Genomic DNA, 17,440 nt, shown 5'->3' with positions numbered 1-17,440 from the left:
ACATCCAACCGAATATATGCCGTCTTTTTAAATTAGAAACTTAGCATATCAAATAGGGAACTTAGCTCTCAAATAACCTAATCTGAAATTCGCTCATATGGATATTTTAATTCAGGACTTTGAGATGCTACTCAAGTCACTGCAATCACTGCGCTACATGCCCTTCACGTAAATGTCATATTCGGTACTGTTTGTTTATTTAGGGATATTGATTTGTTCATTTGAGGACGAAGAAAACTTATCATGTGCATCCATCGTCATACTTATCCTCGTGTGAAATAATTAACTATTTACCACTTTTACGAGTGGTGATAAATGATTTATCACTAAGATCCACATATCATAAAACATCATATACCAAATTCTTAATTGCCATATGTTGAAAAGTGACACATAAAATGTGGTGGTCGTGTGCATCTACAGAGAATATGTCGCGAGGCAGGCAGGAGGATGGACGGATGAGATATGCCGGCAGGAGAAAGGGGTGGCCCGAGGGCACGTGGAAGGAAGCGACGGGGGGCTAGACAGACGGAGGGAGACGGCTACTCCCTCCGCTGCTGTGGTCTGGTCTGTGGTCTGTGGAAGAGGAAGATATACAGGAAGAGACTCCTACTCCTAGATAGATATCGATAGAGATAAAATCCCCCACCCCACCCACCTTGCGCTTTCTGCTCCGCCCGCAATTTCGCCGTCGCCGTCGTCGTCCTCCTCCCCGGCCGCTTCCCTTCATCCAGGTATCGATCACCTTAGCTCTCCCATCATCCAATCTCACACTCATATTCATGCAGATCCCGCCCGCCTCTGGATCAGATCAGGTCAGATCCGATCCGATCCGATCCGGCGAGATCCTCACCTCACCTCACCTGACCTGACCTGACGACTTCATAATAATAGTATTATTATTGTTGCAGGTTCCCCCATGGCGGACTCCGGCGCTCGCAGGCAGCCTAGCTTCACCAAGGTCGACCAGCTCCGCCCTGGGACCCATGGCCACAACCTTCTCCTCAAGGTCGTCGACTCCAAGATGGTCCTTCAGAGGGGCGGAGGCCCTCAGGGCAGGCACATGCGGATTGCCGAGTGCCTCGTCGGCGATGAAACCGGCATTATTGTCTTCACCGCAAGGAACGACCAGGGTACTTTACTTTCTATATCCTCCTCCTCTCTTTTATCTACTACTCCTCTTCTAGACTACTCCTATCTTTATTCATTCATTTCATTGATACTCGTCTTTTGCTTATGAAAGATACGTAACAGTAAGTCTTACTATTCCCACAATAGCCAACCCTAACCAGCACCAGTGATAATGCTTGTATGATTAGTTCCCTTTGTATTCATTTCTCATCATCTTGCTTATTCATAACTTGATGCTGTAACTCATGGAGATTGTTCCACATATATTGATGGAGGGCTTCTGCTAAATTTTTTTTTTCTGGTTCACCAGCAATCCTTTAACATGATAATAACTTGCTACTCCCAAATCTCCATCTCCATCTCAACATGAAGTCTGCTCTTCTGTCTAAAGTGCTACCTTGACTACAAGTTTTCACCCATGATGGTAGTATTAATTGGTGTCACAAATATTTTCCAGTCCTTTAATGGTACTTGTGTAACTTATGCTAAATAGATGAGAACGATTTCTTTGTATAAAGATATCGGTCATAAAACTAATAAGATTGGTTACGTGTTCTGGGACAACTCATTTTCCCACACAAGGAGCATGTATTCCTTGGTGAAAATTGAGCTTGTACACTGGCGAGCAAGTCATGTTGACTGTATGTTGATTTCATAATTATAACATGTACTCCCTCCGTCCCATAATATAAGGGATTTTGAGTTTTTGCTTGCAACGTTTGACCACTCGTCTTATTCAAAAAATTTTGAAATTATTAATTATTTTATTTGTGACTTACTTTATTATCTACAGTACTTTAAGCACAACTTTTCGTTTTTTATATTTGCAAAAAAAATTTGAATAAGACGAGTGGTCAAATGTTGCAAGCAAAAACTTAAAATCCCTAATATTGTGGGACGGAGGGAGTACTTATGTGTTGTTTTTTGTTTTCCCTGTAACCAGTCATTGCTATTCAGTCCTGGTTCTCCAAAGCTACAACCTGGTTTTCTTACATTGGATGTCCAACCATAAGTGCTGCTGTTTTTCCAGCTCTAAAATGTTTGCAACTTTGTGCTATTTACATGTAACTGAGGTGTTTCTGGTCCTAGTGTGTGCATGTAACCTAAAGAAGCGCTAACACTTTCTTGTGTGCAGTGGATGTAATGAAGGCTGGGGCTAGTGTTGACCTGAGGAATGCCAAGATTGATATGTTCAAGGGGTCGATGCGGCTTGCGGTGGACAAGTGGGGGATTGTGAAAGCTGCTGAAAGCCCAGCTGATTTCACAGTGAAGGAGGATAACAACATGTCCTTGATCGAGTTTGAGCTGGTGACAGTGGTGGAGTGAGAGCCTTTTTTGGTGTAGGAGGACGGTATGTGGTAGAACCAATTCATCTTAACCAAGCAATAAGTGGAATCATGGTTGATGGGTTTTTGTTTATGTATTTGGAGATCCGGAGGTTGAGTAGTGTCATCTTTAATTAATTAATTATCCGACAATTGTTGAGAATAGTCTCCTGTAGTAGTCCTCTGTTGGACCTGTTATGATGATGCATCATCGAGTTGCTTATTGCCGTACTATATATGTATGCTACTGGTGGTGTTTTGCATGGGCACTACAAGAGAGAGTGCTGTGCTTACTGGCGATGGCGATGATAATAATCAACTGAAGCAGCAATGGTGATGTGCTGTGCACTAGTACTTGTTTGCCTGGATGAAGAAGATGATAGCCTGACTGATCGAGAGTTCTTGTGAGTATATGCAGATAGATAGATGACGGATTGGATGGGATAAGGTTTAGTAGGTTGGTACTCCTAGAGATGGAATGGGCTGGGCGGCCCCAGCTGCAACAGCAATGGTACAAATAGCCAAGCCCACCTCTCTCTCTCTCTCTCTCTCTCTCTCTCTCTCTCTCTCTCGTTGTTAAGTTAATGGTGCCCTTTTGAGTCAAAGAAGCAGCACTCTTGCCTGCCCTGCTGCTGGTGGTTACAACTAATAATTGTGGTGTGGTTTTTGTGCGCCGCCAGCGCGAGCGCATCTATCTAATCGGAATCGGCCCTTCGTTTTAGTATCTTGCTAAATTTGATTTTATGGATACTAATCTGCTAGTGCGACTAGGGTAATTCTAACATCGTTTGGCTGCGTAATCCTATTTTTGCCTATGTCATCTCATCTCAAAAGTGGGGAAAGAAAAGAAAGCAGGTCAGAAGAGTACTCCAAAGGAGTCATGTGAATATTCAGGATTCTCACCAGTCACCACCTAGGAGTATTTGCAGAGTAGTAGGAGTAGGACCGTATCGTATAGCGATGAGGACCCTTCTTCAAGTGCTGTTTAGTTCCTCATGGACTTTTTTCAAAAACATTCTATCCAATCATTGGACACATGTACGAAATATTAAATATAAGATAAAAAGAAAAACTAATTGTACATTTTACATGTAAATCGCAAGACGAATCTTTTGAGCCTAATTAATCCATGATTAACTATAAGTACTGCAGTAACTCACATGTGCTAATGACGGATTAATTAGGCTCAAAATATTTGTCTCACGGTTTTCCAGGCGAGTTATGAAATTAGTTTTTTTATTTGTGTTCGAAAATCCCTTCCGACATCCAGTCAAACATTTCAAAAATTTTCATTCCACCAACTGAATAGGTCCGAAGAAGTGCTTATACAGTGACAACTGACAAGCACCATCCATGTTTATGATGTCGAGTTTTCCCAATTGTGAAGGAGGGGAAAGTGGTGAAGGGAGTGGCATTGCAGCGCAGCAGTCTCTTCTTCCTCGTCTCCTACTGTCTGTCTCTCTGTACTACTGGCCTCTCGCTCTCACACTCGTACGGCACCCCCGCTTTCTTCTTCTTGTGCTGCTGCCTGCTGGTGCTGGGGTGGGGGCCTGGATTGGGGCTAAGATAAATTTGGTGGGTTTCGATTCGATTCGAGAGCTCTCTTCCTTCCTTAGTTCCTTGGTTCAGGAGGGTTGGTTGGTTGGTTCACAAGGCAAGGCAGATGAGATGAGGAGGAGGAGGAGAGGAATTGATCGATGATGATGATGGATTCAAGTGCAAGTGCAAGGCGCTGGGTTTGGATCTGAGCTCCCATCGTTACCTCTTGTCTGCCGCCATGGCCAACAAATCGAAATCGGCAGCGGCGTCCCCTTCTTCTTCCTCCTCACCGTCAGTCGCCCTTGGCCTTGCCGCCACCACGCCCACCACCTCCCCACTACCACTAGCACCTGCAGCTGCAGCCTCTTCCTCCAACCCCAATGCCACGCCGGCCGACACCACTCCCACTTCCCCGCCGCCCGCCTCCCCACCTCTACCGTCCGCAACGCCACCGCTTGCTGCCTCGCCACCGCCACCACCACCACCACCGCCACCCAGAAATTCACCATCGCCTCCTAAACCGCCAAGCCAAGCAGCGCAATCGCCTCTGCCCCCGACAACAACCACGACTACGCCTCCGACTGCTCCAGTACCAGCAGCAGCGCCTCCTCCTACTGCTCCCTCCCCTTATTCTGCTCCGTCTCCCACTCCCACTCCCACCCACACCCAGCCCCGCCCATCTCCGCCGCTGCTGCCTACACCTGCCACTGCTGCTGACCCTGCCAACCCCAACAAGGCCAGGCACCCCAGCTCCAACAAATCCTCCAGCCCTGCTGCTCCTCGACGCACTAACTCCTCCTCCTCACCGCCCAACCTTGCCATTGCTGTCGGTGCAGTGCTCGCCATCCTTGTGCTTAGCTTATTAGGAGCTGCTATATGGTACACTACCAAGAAGAAGAAGAAGCAGCGTAGGAGGGATAATGGCTACCGTGCTGGATTCATGTCACCCACTTCTCCCTTGTCTTCTCACCACCCATCATCAGGATCAGGTACTGCACTCCTCCCATCCCTTGTACTACTGCCATTTTTTCAGTTTTCACACCTACTTCTATTCCTCACTCTACAATGTAAAATGAGCACAAACTTCCTTACTGTTCACACATTTTCAACTGTCCTTCCTTATAGAGGTACCGCAGTACCACAAAGTAACGCTATAGAAGCTCTCTTATTGTGTGATTCTAACATTTTCACCATGACGAATTTCAGCATGTAGTCGTTACTATCTTTGTCACTTTTTCTTCAGGTGCCTCCGCAAATGTAGGATCATCGTTGGACCCTTCTTTCAAAACAAACTATAGCGCCGGAAGTCCCAAACTGAAAGCATGCATGTCTGATATTAGCATGGGCAATTCCCGCTTCTTCACATACCAAGAACTGTACCAGATTACTGATGCTTTCTCAGCTCACAACCTGCTGGGGGAAGGAGGGTTTGGGTCTGTATACAAGGGCCACTTGCCAGATGGAAAACAAGTGGCTGTTAAGCAATTAAAAGATGGTGGTGGACAAGGGGAACGTGAATTCCAGGCTGAAGTCGAGATAATTAGTCGTGTGCATCACCGTCATCTGGTATCTCTTGTGGGATATTGCATTTCCAATAACCAAAGGTTACTTGTCTACGACTTTGTGCCTAATAACACCCTTCATTATCATCTTCACGGTATGGTTTAACCTCTTGCTACATTGTACATGGCCATTTCGTTCTTCTGCAAGTAGAAACTGAAACATGTATTGAATCAACCTGTAATCACAGGACAGGGGAGGCCTGTTCTAGATTGGTCGGCTAGGGTTAAAATTGCTGCAGGTGCTGCTCGTGGAATAGCGTATCTACATGAAGATTGTAATGCTCCTTCCTATTTTTGACTATCTTCACGGTCATTATTCCATTATTTCGACCTACCTTGTCCCTCCACTTATATCTCCATTTTTCAGGCCATCCAAGGATAATCCACCGAGACATCAAGTCCTCAAACATTTTGTTGGATAATAACTTCGAGGCACATGTAATTATATTCCCAAAATGATCCCAAGTGCATCTCTACACTACATAGTTAATGTAAATGAGTCTGGCCATATCTCATGGCCTACTTAATTTGCTGATTTGATCCTGTCCATGAATTCTAGGTGGCTGATTTTGGTCTTGCGAGGTTGGCTTTGGACGCTGTAACTCATGTAACTACCCGTGTAATGGGGACATTTGGGTTAGTGAAGTACTGGCAATTTTCAGAAGCAGATCTGTCGTGATCTTACAGAGATAATTAATAAAATTCGTTTTTCCTTGCAGGTACATGGCTCCAGAGTATGCATCAAGTGGGAAATTGACTGAGAGATCTGATGTGTTCTCTTTTGGTGTTGTTCTCTTAGAGCTTATCACTGGTAGAAAACCTGTTGATGCATCAAGGCCATTGGGTGATGAGAGCCTTGTTGAGTGGGTGAGTTATAGCTCTGGACTGAAATCTTATTGCTTAAAATGGTTTACTTGGTGGCATATTTTTAGTTCTGATACTCTATAATGTCCTTATCGGTGAATTTTTTATCTGACTATTAACTGGAGATCTCCTAGAATATTGTTTGTTCACTGGGATTGGCTTAAGTTTCTATTGTCACGTGGCCCTTCTTTCCTAGTATTTTGATGGAATGTTGTCACTTTAGAAGTTAAGAGGGACATTTAGTTTGAATGCGCTATTTGATATTTGGAGTACCCGTTGGCTGATGAGCGGCTCAAACAAATGTGGAATACTGTAAAATAAATCCTATGTATATATTCAGAGAAGAAGATTTTTATCGGAGTTTTTTTTTTGTATATGTATGTACTTGTGTCATGTCGTAAAAGCTAGTAGCTACTACCCTGAACTGCACAATCGCTACCTGACTCTGGTTCTCAACTACTGTATGCAATAACAAGACATCACTAACAGCTAAATGAGCTACATATCACTCAAATAGTTATTTTGTTGTCCTTCAACTTTGCAAACTCTTGACATTTCTTGAATCCCTATTGTTTGCAGGCTAGACCATTGCTTACTCAAGCTATTGAGACAGGTAATTTGGAAGAGTTGGTCGACCCCAGGCTTGAGAGGAACTTCAATGAAGCTGAAATGTTCCGTATGATTGAAGCTGCAGCAGCCTGTGTTCGATACTCCGCATCAAGGAGGCCCAGAATGAGCCAGGTGCATATAATATACAAGCTACGTTTGGAATTTGTCTGGAAACATTTCATTTTTTTACATGAACTGGGAACAATGCTTTGCATTCCAATCTGCGCATACGAATAGTGCATTTCATTTCAATTGGTACTACGGTTGTGGTTTTCAGTCTATCTAGAAGCAGTTATCAAGTTAAAATCTTGATTTCTTTCAGGTGGTGCGAGCTCTTGATAGCTTAGCCGATATTGATCTTACAAATGGCGTTCAGCCAGGGCAGAGCGAGCTTTTCAATGTGGCGAACACAGCAGAGGTTAGGATGTTCCAGCGGATGGTGCTGGGCAACCACGATGACAGCTCCGACATGAGCCAATACGGTTGGAGCAGCAGTCGCCAGTAGAGGTACTCTACTCATAGCCTCAAGCTCCAGGATCCTGTAGCGTGCAGTAGTTGCTTTCTTTGCTCAGTATTGACTAGTCTATTCTTCTTCACTCACTAATCCGGGTTGAATTGGGTATGGAGTGTCCAGTGTAATCCTTACTATGTTAGGGCTAAGCAAAGCGAACTGAATTGATTGTTTGATTGTTATTCGCAGAAGAATAGGGTGGCGAATTGAGTGCTCCCGTAACGTGTAGATCGATCATGTATGTACACATGAACTCATTCTTCTTGTTTGACAAAATTATGGTGTTGGTCAAAGCACAAAAGCACACACGAGATCATTTAAGCTTCTAGATGTTCTCTTTCTCTGAATTTTTGATGTTGACGCCAAGAGGAGGACGACGACGTTAGGGCATCAGCAATGTATCCTTCCCAAGTAGTAAATAAGGTGGGACCAACCAAAAGCAGGTAATTGTTATTCAAGATCTCACAATGTATAGGAGGTAATAAGATAGGTCCCACATGTATATAAAAATCTAAAAGTATACGGTAGTATGGATAGAGAAGAAAGATTCAATACATAGCTGAGAGAATCAATGATTTTTTATTCCTTACTAGCAGGTCATAGCGCTATTGCTTGGTATTTGTTGCTTACTACCTCCACAATGTTTACTACCTGGTATTAAGGCTGTATTTATTGCTTACTACCTAGTTTTTGAGCACATTATGGATGCCCTATGGTCTCATGTGGCGTCTCAACTGAACCACCCACAAGAAACGAAACGTCGTCGTGGTGGTGGCTAACAAGTTACATCATTTTAGAATGGAATAATGCTGCCTGTAAGTGTAACAATTAACGCCGAATGTCTTGCCTGACCAAAAACAAGTGTTCCTGATTTCCAGGCCATCAAATTTGACTATCACACGAGTTCTTTTTAGGTGATCACATCACAAAGAAAGAGCCATTGGTGAACCAAAATGAAAACAAGAAAAGAATGGAAGTATCTTTATTGTTCCTGAATGAATATTAATGTGTGATGATGAAGGAACAAAACAAGATAAAAATGGATGGTACGTACGTATGCGTCCGCTCCAATGTACTTACATGTTGTCGTATGAGATGAGCAAGTAGGGTTAATGTACAGTTACAAGGCTAGTACTAGGCTTCAGCTAGTATAAATTTTGTACACGAAAAAGGGAAATTGATTTGGATGTGGAAAAAAAAATGGTGCTGTTAGTGAACAGTAGCTGCTTGCTAGACTATACTATTACTAGGTAGATGTGGTTTGTGAATGTGAATGTGATTGGGAAGGAGGAGGGAGGTGGAGGTCCCTGGCGTCGCGGCGGGCGGAGACGCCAACCCCGGTGGACCTGACGGAGAACTGGCGCAGGGCGTGGCCGAACTCGGGGTCGTCGGCGTTGGAGCCACGGTGCTGCAGCCACTGGATCTTGTTGTGGTAGTCGGGGAAGAAGCGCGTCTTGGCGGCGGAGTAGGTGAAGTAAGGGAGGAGCGCGGCGGCGGGGACGAGCAGGGTGACCACCCAGTAGGAGGGCGCGGCGGCCAGGCCGTCGGTGAAGAGCATGAAGTAGTTGGTGGAGAAGGCCGGGGTGATGGCGCCGTAGGCGAGGAGGAACACGTACCACAGCGCCACGCTGCCCCAGATGCAGGCGTGCTGCACCAGGGTGAAGTAGTTGGCCGTCACCGTCATCTGCGCGTTCACCGCCCACACCACGCACGTGTAGGCGGTGCCGCTCAGGATGGCCAGGTCCACCACCTCGCCGCCCCGCCGGAACGCCTGGTGCTGCAGCGCCGCCGACGTCAGGAAGAAGATGATCACGCCGCTGGCCACGCCGTACGCCATCCACCCCAGCAGCCTCGACCATCGGAACAGCAGGTTCTGGGGGCCCTCCTGGTACAGCATCGGGTACCTCAGGCAGAAGCGCGCCGACACGTCCTGGTCGAACACTCCCATGGCGATCACCGGCAGCGACGTGAAGAAGACGTTGTACGTCGACAGCGCCCAGTCGTTGTAGAAGGTCTGGCCGGAGAAGGAGGTGTAGGCCTCGTACAGGAAGAGGGTGACGCCGAATGTGATGTTCTTGTAGAAGAAGTAGCAGATCATCGCCGATATCCTGCTGTAACACCAGTGACCATGGACCAGCAGCAGCCGCTCCAGGAACCTGAACTGCGCGATGGACACGTCGCTCGCCATCACCGCCTGCATCCCTTCCGCGCCGCTGATCCCGACCCCGATGTCCGCCTCCTGGATCATGCCCACGTCGTTGGCGCCGTCCCCGATCGCCAGGCTCACCTTCCCCGTGCTCTCCTTCACCAGCCTCGTCACCAGAGCCTTCTGCTTCGGCGACGAACGGCAGCAGATCACCGACTTGCAGCCCACCGCAAGGTCCATCAACGCGCCCTTGGCATCCTCCTCCAGGGCATATGTCAGCGACTTCCCATCGATGATCAAAGCAAAGGCTTCGCCAACTACCGATCCATCTATCCGCTTCTTTCCCTCGTTGATTTGCTTCACCACGTTTTCCTTTGATGCCTTCGCAACAGCCGCTTTGTCGCCACCGCCTTTCTCCAGGGCGATGATATCCGGTTGCTCCAGTGTGATGGTTATCTGCGTCATACCTTGTCTCAGTAGACTGCACGCATACCCGATGTTGATGGCGGTTTCCATCTTGTCGCCCGTCAGCACCCATATCTTGATACCAGCTTGTGCAAGTTTGTCGATGCATTCAGGCACCTAACAAATTATAAAATCATGAATGACAACAGCTATATATCAGCAAACCATGCATGCATGATCCATGATGGGGGAATCGAAGATATATAGATTTTTTTTTTTACTCAGCAAACCACTTACCCCCTTCTGTAGTTTATCCTCGACAGCGGTAGCACCAAGAAGAATCAATTTCCTCTCAAGCAAATCCGCAGCCTCTTCAATCATTTCATCTCTATCAGCACTGACAGAGTTCTTGGCTGCAGTGAACTTCCTGTCGAAATTCGCATATTCGGCCTCATCAAGTTGGCGGTATGCGAGAACAAGTGTTCTCAGACCAGCATCAGCGTATTCATTTATGTGATCCTGGGTCACTTCTCTGTACGCACAATCACTACTTGATAGCCTCTCGAACATCACACTGTATACATATATAGTTTTTGAGATCAAGTCAATACATGGATAAGAATTAGGGGCCGTCATGCAAGCATATTGAGCAAAATACTTAGGAGTTCCAGCAGAATATATACTGACCTGTCAGCGCCTTTACTAAAGAGAAAGATCTTCCCCTCCTCATTCCTAACTATTACCGACATCCGCTTCCGAGCACTGTTGAACTCAAGGACATGCAAGAGCTTATATGATCTGCCAAGGAAATTCAGGAAAATATTATTAGTTCTGAATCTAATTTCAAAGAAAAGGAAACAATAAAAAGCTCACTCTAATAAGTGGAGTACCTGTCGACTTGTTTTCCAGACGAGGGATCTAACTCATGCAGAAAAACACCGGTCTGTGTCCTCTGGTAAAACGTGAAACCGAGCTCCCGTGCGGCAACAACAAAAGCAGCCTCGTCAGGTGACTCTGCTTCATAAGAAATCGTGCCTGATTCTTCGTCAACTTCGGGTATGCACGTATGGCAAACGGCCAACAACCTGAGGAACATCTGAATCACACCAGAGTGGGGTTGGCTAACCCAGTTACCGTTCATCACACGCTCATCCGTGAAATTAAATCCTTTGATTGCAGCTTGAGAGCCTTGGGTGTTGCTGGCCATGTCGGCGATCAAGGGAGAACCTTTTCTTTTCGCCATTGCTCTCTCCACCTCAGTGATACCACGGCCATACGCAGTTCCGGCAATTGAGCATTTGATGAACTCCATGGAATTGCAAGTCAGAGTCCCAGTTTTATCCGTAAGGATCGTGTCCACTTGACCCAACTCCTCGTTCAAGTTGGATGTTCTAGCATGAGCCGGTGTGTCGGTCTCCTCATGATACATATGAATGTCTTGGTTGATGAACAGAGCCTGCAGAAGCTTGACAATCTCAATAGAGATGTACAGAGAGATTGGTATGAAGTTCCCATATAGCATCATGGCTGTGAAGAAATGAAGTATTGCTGATATGGCTGCTTTGGTTGGCTTGAAGTAGATGGTAGAGTCGTCCGGCCTAAGGTACCATCTTTTCGGCCTGCCATCTTGTAGGTCATCTCTGGTTGTGATGCCAAAGAAAACCGATCCGATGACTGAAATCAGGACAAGTGCAGACAAAAGCAAGTAGATGATCCGGTCCATCTTCCTTTCAATCTTACTTCTCTTGGATGGGGCTTTCATAGCATTCTGCATGACCTTTGTATCATGGCCTGTGAAGATGACCACACCGTACACATACTCGGTGTTGCGAAGCTTTGAGTCTCTGAGAAGGATCTGCTGGGGTGACAGAGGATACTGTTCTTCGATTTCGATGTTGCCAACAAAGGAATAGAGGTGTGGATTTGGGTCCTCACACCTTATTACAGCCCTGAAGCTATTGAAGCTGTCATCCTCCTGCAAGCCGGATGATGCCTCTAGAGATTGCTTGAGCTTGAGATTTGTCTCCCCATCCAGGTTCATGGTCTCAACATAGCAAATGGCGTCTTCGTAGCTAGATGAGAGGAGGATTAGGTCAGCAGGGAAAAACTCATCTTTTTCAACCTTGACAATATCACCAACTTGGAGGTTCATCCATTTGGTAGAATGGAAAGCACCGTCCTGGAGCACTTTTGTCTTTCTGTTGTTTACCTCGGTATCCTGGATGAAACAAACAAACAAACAGTTGGTAAGATTTTTCAGTAGCTAGCTAGTTCAACAAATCTAAATACTCCTAGTAGTGATGAAATTGAGGATCAGTTATCATTTGCATAAGTAATTGCCTATTATATGGAGTAGTATGGTTGATCTGTTTCTGCATGCATATGCCCTTAAATAAAAATGGGTAAAATTGGGCGATTGCTTGCTAGCAATAATCGGCTAGGGAACTACTAGTACTACTCCCTAGTCCTACTGGAGTGAGGAGTATATACTACTGGAAATACTAGATTAGTAGCTGTTGATCGAATGGAAATTAATTAAGGAAATGAAGGGAAGAAAGTGACCTGCTGCTTCCTCCTCCAGTCTTCGATGGCCTCCTTGACCATGGTGGCGAGGAGGACGAGGACGAGGGGGGCGACAGCGCTGGCGGAGGTGTAGGGGGCGAGGTTGGTGTAGGTGAGGCAGGCGGAGATGAGGAAGTAGATGTTGGCCACTCTGCGGAACTGCTCCAACAGGGACTTGGGCACGAAGGTGACCACGTTGTACTTGGTCGTCGACACCGAGTTGGAGCGGTACCCGTACTCCGGGATGCCGCCGCCGCCGTTGGCGTTGACGACGCGCGTGAACCCCGGCCCGCCGATCCTGCTGGAGCTTTCGTCGTCGACTGCCGTCGGCCTCCGCCCGCACGCGAAACTGTACAGCCTGCTCAGCCTCATCTTGCTCCTCCGCCGGCCCCTCCGACGACCATCGCCGCCGCCAGTTGCCATCATATATATGGATGGATTTTGCCAACTACTCCTACTTACTAGTAGCGACGAGCTAGATGATGTTGAGCTTCTTTTCTTGCCGGCCGGCTATTCCTTCCTTAATACTCCAGTACGAGCTAGGTAGCAACCCAAGAAGAAGAAGAAGAAGAAGCCGCTGCCGCAGAGGACGAAGAAATCGAGGGAAAACCAGGCTCAAGGGCAGCCTATCCTACCCTCAGGCCTCAGCAGCTGCTTCCAATATGTACTACTCCTACTACTTCTACTACTACTACTACAAGGGAGGGATGGTTTGTTCCTATACATATGGCCGGGCAGTGGGCTTCTTCTCAATTTCTTAGGAAGCTCCGCCCCTCCCCTCTTTTCAGGTTTCACGCGGGTCTCTCGGTCAGCAACGGAGACCGCAACTTCTTCCCCTTCTCTTCTTGACAATTCACAAGAAGAAGAAGATGATGAAGATGAGGAGGGAGTGGGAGAGGCGGTCCGTCTTTTGGTCGTACAAGTGCAGCTGCCTCTTCCTTCTTCCCTTGGTTTGGATTTGGAGATGGAGGGACGGTTGACTTGCGGGTTTTTTCTTTTACTTGTCAATTGCTCGCCTAACTAGAAAAGATTCCTACTTCTCATTTTTAAACTACCCCAATATTTTACTAGGTTTTAAGGAACCTGCAATTGAGGGGAACTACCAACTACTCCATTTTTCTTTAATACTCCCTTCGTAGTTTATTTTTTTTCCATAATCAAACTTTATTAAGTTTGACTAAATTTATAAAAAGATTTAGCAACATCTAAAAGGTCAAGTTAGTTTTATTAAATCTAAAATTACATATATTTTGATATATGTTTGTTTTGTGTTGAAAATACTGCTCCCTTCGTCCTATAATAAAGTACTAGGATGGGACATATACTAATACTACGAATTTAAACAATAGTCCTAGGATACGTCCTATTCGGTTGTAGGTTGTTGTATTCTAGGACGAAGGGAGTATTATATTTTATATAAACTTAGTCAAACGACTTGTAATATGGAACATATGAAGTATATGAAGTATGTAGGAGTACTTACAATTCTTAGAAGGAAATGCTTTAGAAAATTCTAGACTAGTGTTCTTTTCTTTCATTTTGCTTTGGGATTTACGCACGATCAATGATGGTACTAAAATGGTAAGGCCATTTGAAACGAGGATGGGGGAAAACACAGTAATATGAAAAGCCAGTAATAGATTGTTATATTCATTTGATTCATAGAGGATTTTGAAACATAGTAGTTCTAAAACTGTCATTTGATTAACACAGGAAAAGCACATGAATTTTAGATACATGATAAGTGTTTATTTTCCTTCAAAATTGCTTTAGAATAGTCTATTTCACAAGAATTTAAAAAGGAATGGGTAGAAATCAATCCTTTGTTTCAAAAGTCTCCCTAGAATTATTTCTCATAGGATAAAATCCTCTGCAATTCCTATCATTTTTCTTTTATTTCAAAGAAGGTCTAAATGGTGTTCACGAACAGTACTTGCCTCGTGACGGTCACAACCTGTACAAATGGTTAGATTTATCACATCGCCGATACAGGTGTTCGTCTCATCGTAGATAGAAAGGAGAGTAACGATAGTACATTACGAACCCAGCCATATGAATACATACTTAGAAGTATCTTAACTGTATTATTTTTCTTTGTCCAGGAATTCAAAGCAGAATTATCATTTTCTAATGTTTATATTATATTAGGGTATAAATTTGAATCACAAAAATATTTATATTTTAAGTGTATACAATAAATTGAAAGAAGTTCTACACAAATCGAGAAGTTGACTAGTGGTTCTCTCAGAATTACCTTTTCTCCTCTTTCAGGTACTTACCTCAGAATTAGAGCTGCCTGATACACTCACATGGCCATGTCGGACCTAGCTTAACTAGTAGCCTCATTTCTTTCAATTCTAGCATAAATTTTCTGATTTGCTACTGTGCCTTACTCTCACATGATCTTGGTAAAAAAATCATGTTTACTCTCCCAGTCTATAAATCTTCATATTAAGTAAAGAAGAAAAAGTTTCAAACCGTGGATTGAATAAACAGAGTCCAAGTATAGTTACAATTAAATATATGAATATTTAGAATAAAATAGAATACAATTATGCATGTGAATAATTAAAATTTAGAATAAAATATAATGAAGCCAAGCATTTTTACAACACAAATTCCAAAGTAAAATTTTCACAAAAATACGAAAATTAGCAATTGGATTGCCATGCAAATTTCATAAAAATTCCAAATGATAGAATCTGGGATATAATATTAGGAATATTAAAAATAGTTGATGTTAAACATGAATAATGGGAATTGATAATAAAAAGTAGAATATATATATGTGTGTGTATATTACTTTGAAACCTTTAAATTAAAATTACTCTACTCTAAGGAAAACATTAAGCATCCGTAGTATCGTGCTATCTATTAGAATTAATGAAAATAATGATGGAGAAGAGTATTTGAAATCCTGAAAATATTACAAATCTATGAAGCTTGGTAATAATGAAGTGCTTATAGCGAGGGATTTTTTTTCTTGTTTGAAAAGGGTTGTAGACTATCAAGAATGTGCAATACAATATGCCATCTTTTGTAAGTGGAAGAATGCCATTAAAGAGAACAATTAGTTTGAAGGTGGTGTATACAATAAAGTTTTATCTTCAATCTATCTTATTGCTAAGAGAATACTAAAAAGAGCCATCACGTTTACTTAATGGACATAGGAATTGCCATATTAAATCGGAATATTAAACGTAAAAGTTAAGTTTGCTCCATGGTCTACAACTTGGAATGGAAACTATGGAGTTGCAGGTTAAAGTCTTGGACGAAGGAGATGTTTAGCTGAGAATTGGAATATTCATTCATTCGGAAGAAGCTTGAATTTTTGAAATCTTAAGCTGTTCACTAGTTAGTTAAATAATGAACGTGCTAAAGCAGTCCAAATTTTGACTTGAGCACCGTTATAACTTTTTTTTTTGGAAAAAGAAGTTCTCTCTCCGGTCATGAATATCTAAAATTTAGGATAAAACTTTTGAAATTTTGACAATATTTTCTCAAATGCTTAAACTAAAAAAATGGTAGGCACACATTTGCAACACCATAAACTCGTTAGATATTATAAGTTATTTTAATATAAAATTTATAAATAGCGTTATCCTATATGTCAAATATTGATGACTCAAAGGAGTATTGAGCAGATTTATTCGTGCCGTTTTTACAATATACTCCCCCGTCTCTAAATATTTGATCGTTCGTCTTATTCAAATAGTAATTATTAATTCTTTTTTTTATCATTTAATTCATTGTTAAATATATTTTTATGTATACATATAGTTTTATATATTTCACAAAAGTTTATGAATAAGACGAATGATCAAACATATTTTAAAAAGTCAACGGCGTTAAATATTACTACAATATGTTATCAAGATCAAGTATGCGGTTGAAGAAAAGAATCACATTACAAAACTGCAGTAGTACTGTATATCATCTTTCAAGGCTCTACTTAACCCCCTCGAATATTCGCGCTCTCGAATATTAGCATTTTTGAAACCCAAAGCACTCAAGAATACAACACCGTCTGAGTGGCTCTGGTGAGTTTAGAGGCGATTTTACCATGGCATTAGCATTCACAATTTGCATGTGATATGTGTTCCAATATTGCTTCTAGAAGTCAGGCTGTGCTCTTAATTTTCCTTTTCCTTGTGTGTGTCAGTGTCACGGTCGATCCACTGGTATTGTTAGTTGCAATATAGCTTCTAGAAGGAATAATTCCCGTGTTTTTCTTATTTTTTTCTTTTCGTGTTCCCACCTAAGATTATCCGTGTTTGAGTCAGATTTTAAGTTCGTTTGTTTTTTAAAATATAAAAGGAGTCGTATAAGAAATCTCTTTAAAAAAACTCGCACGTTAACTTGAGATGAAAGTCGGACTCATAATTGTACCTCATGATTTTCTAAAAAAATATCCAAGCGAATTTAAACAGCAAATTTTATCCTAGCTAAACCGTATAACAATAATAAGATTAAAATAGCATTCACCCGTTGCAACACACGGATAATTTTTCTAGTATTATTATATATATAGGACTATGCTACACGAGACATTTATTTCGTACATATATTGAATATTGAATCAACCAAATTACATAATTGAATGAAGAGCCAAGCGTGCCAGATTGTACATGAGGCCAATTGTTTTGTTTTTATATATGCACAGCAGTAAAAGGCCAAAGTTAGGCCCTGCTTAGTTTCAGGGGTGAAAAGTTTTGGCGTATCACCTTAAATATATGGACACACATTTGAAGTATTAAATGTAGTATAACAAAACAAAATACATATT

The 17,440-nt window shown here is 43.1% G+C and overlaps 3 protein-coding genes across 6 annotated transcripts; 2 read left to right on the top strand and 1 right to left on the bottom strand.

Annotated features, from left to right (window-relative positions):
• The first annotated feature begins 621 nt into the window (after positions 1 to 621).
• LOC9267714 (uncharacterized protein At4g28440) lies at positions 622 to 2,807 on the top strand. 2 transcript variants are annotated; one of them, XM_015783626.2, is made up of 3 exons: positions 622 to 734; positions 912 to 1,133; positions 2,267 to 2,807. In XM_015783626.2, the coding sequence occupies exons 2-3, from the start codon at positions 920 to 922 to the stop codon at positions 2,455 to 2,457; spliced, it is 405 nt and encodes a 134-aa protein (XP_015639112.1). In that variant the 5' UTR covers positions 622 to 734; positions 912 to 919; the 3' UTR covers positions 2,458 to 2,807. The 2 variants fall into 2 exon arrangements, with proteins under 2 accessions (XP_015639112.1, XP_015639113.1); XM_015783627.3 differs by having other exon boundaries at positions 895 to 1,133.
• Positions 2,808 to 3,897: 1,090 nt separating this feature from the next.
• LOC4337522 (proline-rich receptor-like protein kinase PERK8) lies at positions 3,898 to 15,088 on the top strand. 3 transcript variants are annotated; one of them, XM_066310559.1, is made up of 9 exons: positions 3,898 to 4,984; positions 5,239 to 5,652; positions 5,746 to 5,832; positions 5,925 to 5,995; positions 6,117 to 6,193; positions 6,277 to 6,424; positions 7,001 to 7,162; positions 7,353 to 7,537; positions 14,926 to 15,088. In XM_066310559.1, exons 1-8 carry the CDS (start codon positions 4,234 to 4,236, stop codon positions 7,533 to 7,535), a joined length of 1,893 nt encoding a protein of 630 aa, XP_066166656.1. In that variant the 5' UTR covers positions 3,898 to 4,233; the 3' UTR covers positions 7,536 to 7,537; positions 14,926 to 15,088. The 3 variants fall into 3 exon arrangements, with proteins under 3 accessions (XP_066166656.1, XP_015639110.1, XP_015639109.1); XM_015783624.3 differs by lacking the exon at positions 14,926 to 15,088 and adding an exon at positions 8,420 to 8,767; XM_015783623.3 differs by lacking the exon at positions 14,926 to 15,088 and adding an exon at positions 7,731 to 7,869.
• On the bottom strand, positions 8,496 to 13,584 carry LOC4337521 (phospholipid-transporting ATPase 10). The gene is made up of 5 exons (XM_015783622.3): positions 12,655 to 13,584; positions 10,983 to 12,310; positions 10,780 to 10,890; positions 10,390 to 10,666; positions 8,496 to 10,269 (listed from the first exon to the last, which is right to left on the bottom strand). Exons 1-5 carry the CDS (start codon positions 13,078 to 13,080, stop codon positions 8,788 to 8,790), a joined length of 3,624 nt encoding a protein of 1,207 aa, XP_015639108.1. The 5' UTR covers positions 13,081 to 13,584; the 3' UTR covers positions 8,496 to 8,787.
• Positions 15,089 to 17,440: the final 2,352 nt, after the last annotated feature.

The sequence above is a fragment of the Oryza sativa genome, chromosome 5 (genome assembly GCF_034140825.1).
Source record: "Oryza sativa Japonica Group chromosome 5, ASM3414082v1".
Classification (NCBI taxonomy): Eukaryota; Viridiplantae; Streptophyta; class Magnoliopsida; order Poales; family Poaceae; genus Oryza; species Oryza sativa.
This window is presented reverse-complemented; position numbering and strand designations above follow the sequence as displayed.

Excerpts from the sequence above, each read along its gene's own strand:
- LOC4337521 (XM_015783622.3), bottom strand. The coding sequence starts at position 13,080 with ATGATGGCAACTGGCGGCGGCGATGGTCGTCGGAGGGGCCGGCGGAGG. Across the intron at positions 12,311-12,654 it reads ACTGGAGGAGGAAGCAGCAG|GATACCGAGGTAAACAACAG; the intron begins GTCACTTTCTTC and ends TGTTTCATCCAG. Across the intron at positions 10,891-10,982 it reads TCTGGAAAACAAGTCGACAG|ATCATATAAGCTCTTGCATG; the intron begins GTACTCCACTTA and ends TTTCCTTGGCAG.
- LOC9267714 (XM_015783626.2), top strand. The coding sequence starts at position 920 with ATGGCGGACTCCGGCGCTCGCAGGCAGCCTAGCTTCACCAAGGTCGAC. Across the intron at positions 1,134-2,266 it reads CACCGCAAGGAACGACCAGG|TGGATGTAATGAAGGCTGGG; the intron begins GTACTTTACTTT and ends TCTTGTGTGCAG.
- LOC4337522 (XM_066310559.1), top strand. The coding sequence starts at position 4,234 with ATGGCCAACAAATCGAAATCGGCAGCGGCGTCCCCTTCTTCTTCCTCC. Across the intron at positions 4,985-5,238 it reads CCACCCATCATCAGGATCAG|GTGCCTCCGCAAATGTAGGA; the intron begins GTACTGCACTCC and ends CTTTTTCTTCAG. Across the intron at positions 6,425-7,000 it reads ATGAGAGCCTTGTTGAGTGG|GCTAGACCATTGCTTACTCA; the intron begins GTGAGTTATAGC and ends TATTGTTTGCAG.